Source organism: Coturnix japonica, chromosome 1 (assembly GCF_001577835.2).
Source record: "Coturnix japonica isolate 7356 chromosome 1, Coturnix japonica 2.1, whole genome shotgun sequence".
Classification (NCBI taxonomy): Eukaryota; Metazoa; Chordata; class Aves; order Galliformes; family Phasianidae; genus Coturnix; species Coturnix japonica.
The window spans coordinates 80484191-80491566 of NC_029516.1; the positions used below are offsets into that span (position 1 = coordinate 80484191).

Below are 7376 nucleotides of genomic sequence, written 5' to 3' on the forward strand. Positions count from 1 at the left end.
TTCAGAGCTATGCACTAACATTCATCCAGGCTTGCCCGTGAAGGACTTTCCATGGATATATTTATACTGCTATTTTTCATAGTAGTACTGTTGTAGCTGAAGTGACTGAAGGTCTTCAGTAGCTTTTTCATCTTTGGGTGTTTGACTGCAAGGTTTGTGTAAGCCGTGCTGTTTTGTAGTTAATAGACATGTATGCAATCAGGCAGCCCATATTTTATTCCACAAAACAGCATCAGAAAACAATATTCTGTTTCTTTTTCTTACACTTGGAGGGTAGAAAATGGAATTGTAAGATGACAGATACTTGATTCTACTCTTTAATTTAGTGAAAAGTAGTATGCTGAGTTACCTGTTCCTCAAGGTACCCTCTAAAGAACCCAGTTTCCTTGATGCATAAAAGAAACTGATGGTAAATGAATATATGTAGCAGGTATGACATTTTGTTTGCATTTAATGTCTTATTGTTTTATGTTCTTAGGCCTTACTTGTGCTTGAATTTGGGTGTTATTGCATAGCCAGGAGCACTGTGCAATGCAATTGCTGAACAGGCACTGAAATTTCATAGCTTGATGTGTTGTACTATTCTAACTTGCTGTTTTCCTGATGTGCACAGATCTTGCATTATTATTTTGTGTAAGTGCTGTGGTATTGCTACCCAAACAAGGGCAAACAAAGTGCAAAAGGGTGAAGGATGCAGTGGGGCTTTGTTGGGGTTTAGTGTAGAGATACTGAATAAACAGGTTGCTGCTGCTGTGTGCTGTGCATATGGATGGTTTGTCTTGGTTACACATTGGGACTAACTGCATTTGTTTTTCTTGCTAGGGGTGACAGGTCAGAATACCTGGGCATCTACAGGCTCCCGTTCTTCCTGCATTGGTCTGACCTGTCCACACTGTTTCTGAAGCTTTCAAGGCTCTGGATGGCTAGGGAAGAGAGATGTTCAACCTAATGGCCAATTGTTGCACCTGGTTAAAACGGTGGCAGGAGCCTGTCAGGTAAATATGTGAAAGTATATATATTTTTTTTCTATTTCAAGATTTTTTTAAACTCCAACTGAGAATCAGCGTGTGTTCTGGACTTAAAAATGTTAATCACTCAATGTAGGTAATGTAGGTACTTTGTTTCTGACTGAAAGTATAAAGTTCAAAATACCATCCTTTGCATACAGTTTCTTATGGGGAGATGCTAGAATGTTTATATAAAATTTAATCAATTTACCTTCTCCATTTTGAGATTTTGAAGTATAGCTGTTAAAATACTGTGAGGAGTATACCATACCCCCAGTGTAATTCTAGTTTTTTCTTTCAAGTAACTTAATGCTTCATTTTGTGATCAACTTGGTGATCTCCTTCTAAAATATAACCGCTATTCCATTTTTCTTTTTTAATGTCAGTTTTATTTTGACATGCTGCATTATTTTCCTTCCAGTCAGCAAAGATGCACAGACTTGATTTCAAACTGCTTACAAATTGGGAAGGGAAATAAGGGATACATCACTTTTTTTTTTTTTTTTTCTTTTTTCAAAACTTCACTCATATGGAAAATTCACTCTTGTATGCTGGGAAAGTTGAGATTTTGCTGACCATGTTGCTGCTTAGATTGACCTAAACAGCTTTTTGATAGAAGCTTTTTTTTGTTGTAGACAGTTGTAAGTTTATAAGTGTTTGTGGCTGTTCCAGTTACAGCTTATGTTTGAAGTTTGATTTGATATGATCCTGTTGTTCATTTTTAGGGTTTTTCAGAGCTTTTTGCCTATTCTGAAGAATGCAGATGAATTATACTTCATGTATGATGTTATTATAGTTTCAAAACTGGAAATAGTGATGCATTTAGTGTTGCAATGCCTAGGAGCATAAAGTTTAGCAAATTTCTTGTACTTGTTTTAGTATTCATGAATTGGAGGAATAATCAAGGTTTATACATAAGTGTATTTTACCTATGGCTTTACTTAAAGTCTTGTCCTAATACAAATTCTAGTCTGTGCACTAATTTGAGTATACAGAGTGTATTAGTTACAACTGATTTCCACATATGCAGCTTCAATTGTTCATGCTTGGGGGGGGGGGGGAAAGACATGAATACCAGAGCCACATAGCTTATAGTTTCCTATGTTGTCAACCCACTTGTTTTTAGTTCTTTTATGGTGTTGTTCAGCTTCACTGGCTGATACAGAAATTGCTGGTATAAGCAAGACCACAGTTTTGTCTGAGACAGAGATGATCAAAAATCAAGAATGTGGAAACTAACTGAAAGAAATTACTATAAACACTATGAAAGAAATATTTATATATATATATTTATATATATATACAGTACCCTGAAATTAAAATTTAGTGGGCAAATATAACTTGTCTCATGTAACTTAAAGTGCAGTACTGGACTTCTCGTTTTGTACCTTGTTCTGGTTTGACTTATCCAATGGCAGATACACAAATGTAACAATGTCTACAAATTAGATATTTTGAGATTTATTCTTTCAACTACTTTGTGGGAAATCTTATACAAATGTATCTAAAAACAAACAAACAAACAAAAAAAAAAGCACAAAAAACCCTCAATAAAAAAAGTGATATCTGACAAGAAAGAAAAGGACTTGAAATATCTTTCTCTTTTTCTCATTCTTTTTGGAGGAAGGTGACATTAATAATGGTGGGTCTTGATAATGCTGGCAAAACTGCTACAGTCCGAGGAATTCAAGGAGGTAAGCAACTAATTTATCATCTAACTGTAGTGTTGAAATAGTATAATTACTTGCTTTACATCGTTTTCATCTAACACGTTTCTCCATCTCTTGATTTATCTCTTCCTCTCATTGTACGTTGTTGAAATTAAATTTTTGGTGATTGTGCTCTTCTCTATGAGTCTGGTAGTAAACATAAACAAGTTGCAGGCTCCACTATGTGCAGAGTTGCAGGTAAGTAAGGGAAAAATTAAATGGTCTTGTATGGAAACATAAAGATCCTGATTTTTGAAATCTGGCACATCGTGCTAGAGTGACATGAAAAAAGTAGGTTCTTCAAGTCATGTACATTATGCTCTGGGGAAGTAGTAGAGGAAGCTCTACTTTTTAACCACTGTTGTTACGATAATGTTGGGTGAGCTTAGTGTAGCTTAACACACCAGCAGCAGCTGACAAGCAGCATTGCTACTGCTCAAGGGTAATAGTATATTATAGAGGTGATGTGAATATAAGGGAGAGCTGCCTCATAAGACATTGACCCATGCAGCGCTAGAGCCTTTGGTCCATTCGCATAAAAACTTATTCCTCAGGGGCATTTTTAATTATTTTGGAAATCTCAAATCATTGTTCAGAGTACCTCAGTACTTACATGCCATGAGTACACCTCATGAGTATTGTTATTGTGCAAAATGCAAATTTGCAGCAGAATCTTTTCCAGGTAAGTGTTCTTGTTTTGTTTTTGTGAGCATCATTAGCATGTTCGTGAGTGGGAAGATTTTTTTCTTGGGTATTTCAGCAAATAGCTGAAAGAAAGTTGTTATGTGATTTAAATAAAAGAAAATATAGGAAAGATACTCAAGTCTGTAGGTAATGTTCTCATTCACAGTTAGTTTGAATTAACATTAAGAAGGAGCATATTAAGTTTGATCAAACAGAACCTGCCTTTCATGAACCCACTCTGGCTGGGCCTGATCCCTTGGTTGTCCTGCACATGCTGTGTGATTTCTGATATGAAATTAGGAAGAGGCTAAACAAATGAAATTGCATGTGTATGTGTATAACATAAGCAATAGTTTTAATGATATATTTTATATCATTTTCTTTTTGTCTCCAGACAAGCAGTAGCAGTTTTGTAGGCACTTTCTTCTGTGAGAGACCACTTGATTTTGGAGGGTACTTAGCACTGCCCAGTATCACTTTCAAGCATGATATGATTTGAGATAAAACTTGTGCTTACGAAAACAATAATTCTTTAAGGTGCTTTTTTACTCACGAGATTGAGATTTTTTAAAAACTTGCATCCTGTTTACACAAGAGACTTCTCAAAATTGTTTTGACAGACTTTGTGTCGACTTTCTATTTACGCGTGTTATGCGTGTTCAGTGACTTGCTCAGTTATGAATAAAGCTAGGAAAGAGCTCACATTTGTGTTCCAGAATCTTTACTGTGAAAATGTGAGTATTATTTAGCCTTCCGTTCTGTTTCAAGATCAACTTTAATGCCTTTATCAGCTAAAAATTCCTGTTGTTTCTGAAAGTTGTTTTTTTTTTTGGGAGGGAGGAAAAAAGAAGGTATGAATCTTCCTAAAGAGAAGCTCCATAAAACAGTAGTTCTGACTTCTGTGGCTATTTCCCAGGGCTTGAAATGTGTTTGCCTTAAGGAAAAGAATAAAATTGTTCTGTGACAGAACTTGCAGAGCTTAGAACCTTCAAGTGTTTTTGTTTTTCAAGCTTGGAAAAAAAGGTATCATAACCAACAGTTACAGTTGGTGAGTTTTAGCAGAAACCATCTCCAAATGTATTTTGGTTCTTAAATGTGGGCAAATCAACTAGTCAGTAGATATATTTGCCTAAATGGATTTGCAGCTTATACAACAGATGCTGATTTTTCACACACACTGCTTGTTGTTGAACCCTGCAGTACAACAGGAATGAACGTTTCAACAGTATCACCTTAAATTCTGCATCATTAGTAACTTTTACCCTTAGCAAACCTTCTTGCTCTCATTGTTCTCTTGTACAGGCAAGTACAGTGAGTACAGTTCACAATGCAAAATATTCCTCAAAACAAAGACTGAATTTTGAAGTTGGAATCTTCCACAAGCAGGTGTTCCATTCTCTTGCTGGAGTGTTGGCCTAAGCTGCTCTGGTGAGGGGTCTATTCTGAATCCTCATGTGCAGTGTAATGAACACATTCTCACTTGGAAGGCTTTCTGGGTCATAATACATTGACTGTTTTGTTTTGCATCTCAGACTTAGTTTAATACCATACAGTTGCTGTATACTGTTCTATACTGTTTGGATGGGAGCACCTGGGATGGAACACATCTGTTATTAAAACTAAAAAAATACAGCAACGTTCAACAGTGGTATTAAATATAAAATAATGCCAATTTTCCTTTTTTTTTTTTTTTTTTTTTTTTTTTTTTCCCCGGTGCTTCTATCTCAATTGATGTAAAATAATTGATCGAGAGTAGTGTGTTAATATAAAATTTCCTGAGGAGAAGTAAAATATTAATGTAAAATATGTGGTTAGCAACATGCTGTCAAGTAACATTGAAAGCTTGTTCCATGTGTTTAAAATATACAGTTTTTTTTTTTCTGCAGAAATTACAATGTAAATTCCTCTTTAAATGACTAAGGAAACTTCAGTAAAAGGTTCTTCTTCTGTGATCTCTCTGACAGAGTCTCCTGAAGATGTAGCACCAACGGTTGGGTTTTCCAAGATTGACCTTAAACAGGGACGCTTTGAAGTCACCATCTTTGATTTAGGAGGTGGAAAACGAATTCGGAACATATGGAGAAATTACTACGCTGAGTCATATGGTGTAATATTTGTTGTGGATTCTAGTGACATTGAAAGAATGGAAGAAACAAAGGAAGCGATGACTGAAGTTTTAAACAGCCCTAAGATAGCAGGGAAACCCGTGTTAGTGTAAGTAATGTTTGTAAGTGTTTTCTTAGTAATCTGAAATGTTGTAGATTATGACCTTCAGTATACTGTCTGATGAAGTATGTGTGTATGGTATGTATATAATGTACACTAACAGTATATTTTAGCACTAAACAATACTGCAATTAGTTGTACGGTTTTTCTGACGTATTTGCTTCTAGTAGTTAACAGAACCTTTTCTTTCTTGCTTGCTTCCTGCTTTCCCTCTTGCGGTGTATGTGGTGATATACTACTAAGACCATTCACTGCATCTGATGTTATACCTTTCTAGTTAGTCTTTTTCAGGGATATTTATTTTTCTTCTCTTTCAACGTTCACAAAAATACATTGAATTTTTTCATTCTTAGCTCTTAAAGATTTAAGTAATTCTTCAAATGATATGGTAGGTTAAAGGCTGTGCAAATCTGAAATGACAGCTCCATGTAAAAAAGTTGTTACTAAAGGCTGCAGGGAGACCTCGCTGAAGCTTTTCCAGTATGTGAAGGGAGTTTACAAACATGAGGGGAATGAACTTTTTGCGTGGGTAGACAGTGATAGAACATGGGGAAATGGTTTTAAACTAAAGGAAGTATATGTTTGGTGGCCCTGCTAGGCAGGGGGGTTGGAACTTCATGATCCTTGAGGTCCCTTCCAACCCAGGTCATTCTGTGATTCTGTGAAGGGACATTTAGATGAGATGTCAGGGGGAAGTTTTTTACCGAGAGAGTGCTGAGGTTCCAGAACAGGCTGCCCAGAGAGACTGTGAATGCTCCATCCCTGGAGGTGTTAAAAGCCAGATTTGATGGGTCCTTGGGCAGTCAGATATATCTAGTGATCTAGTGGCTGCCAACCCTGCCTGTGGACAGTGTTTGTTAATTGGGTCTAATTGTGACTAAACCAAGTTTGTTAACGTTATTTCCTTCTTATTGACCCTCTCCAGTCTAACCGTGACAGAGCAGAATTTGCTTTTTCAGTATCTTAGTTTTGTGAAGGGATCCAGTTGTTCTTCAACTACTTCTTCAGCTTTAACTGTGAGAAGTTAGGGCTTAAGTGCTTAATCAGTCTTTAATGTATATGGAAATCTGGATAGATAAGTTTTTAGGCACCTCTACTGAAGATTTACATTCAGCAAAGGTAGAGGAAAAACTGCTTGCTTATTTTCTTGAAGTTATGAGAGTTTACCATCTTAGTTATGCAAATCCCATTGCAAAGTATAATTGTAAATTGATATAAATATCTATTGATTTATATAATATTTGATACATGGTGTCATCATTTTACAACTTTTGCTATTGGTATTCCACACCTTGACATCATGTGGAGCACAGAGAACAACTACACGTTCCAGAGGACCTCACAGTTAGAGAGGGAAATACGTCATAGAAGCGACGCTCGCTCTCTCTCTCACTGCCTGGCAGTGGGTGTAGGGGGTGCTTCCAAGCTGTGCACCTTCAATTTCAAAGTAGGCTTCTCGGTCTTCAGAAAACTCTCTCTCTCTTATTTTACTTGATTTATTAGCCTCAATTTCAATTAGATTGTATTATATTGTGTTATCTTGCATTCCGATATCATAGTTAGTAAAATAAGTTTTCCTCCTTAGATCATTGCCACTGCTCTGTTTGTTTCCTTGAGGCCAGCTCCCATCTCTCTACCCCTTCCCCTTTTCCCTTCCTGTTTTTGGGGTCGGGGCCCATGGGCCTACTGCCCCCCTTTTGTGGACATGGATTGATCTAGATAACTCCGTGACACATGGTCACTACGTTCG

At 36.6% G+C, this 7376-nt stretch overlaps 1 protein-coding gene across 6 annotated transcripts in view; it reads left to right on the forward strand.

Moving 5' to 3' along the window:
• ARL13B (ADP ribosylation factor like GTPase 13B) overlaps positions 1 to 7376 on the forward strand; it is a 41397-nt gene that overhangs the window by 3242 nt on the left and 30779 nt on the right. For 5 of the 6 annotated variants that reach the window (XM_015878699.2, XM_015878725.2, XM_015878707.2 and 2 more), the window contains 3 exons: positions 823 to 995; positions 2631 to 2701; positions 5365 to 5614. In XM_015878699.2, the coding sequence (XP_015734185.1) occupies positions 937 to 995; positions 2631 to 2701; positions 5365 to 5614 (380 nt within the window). In that variant the 5' untranslated portion in view covers positions 823 to 936. The remainder of the gene's footprint in view (positions 1 to 822; positions 996 to 2630; positions 2702 to 5364; positions 5615 to 7376) is intronic. The other variant, XM_015878715.2, reaches the window with a different exon arrangement.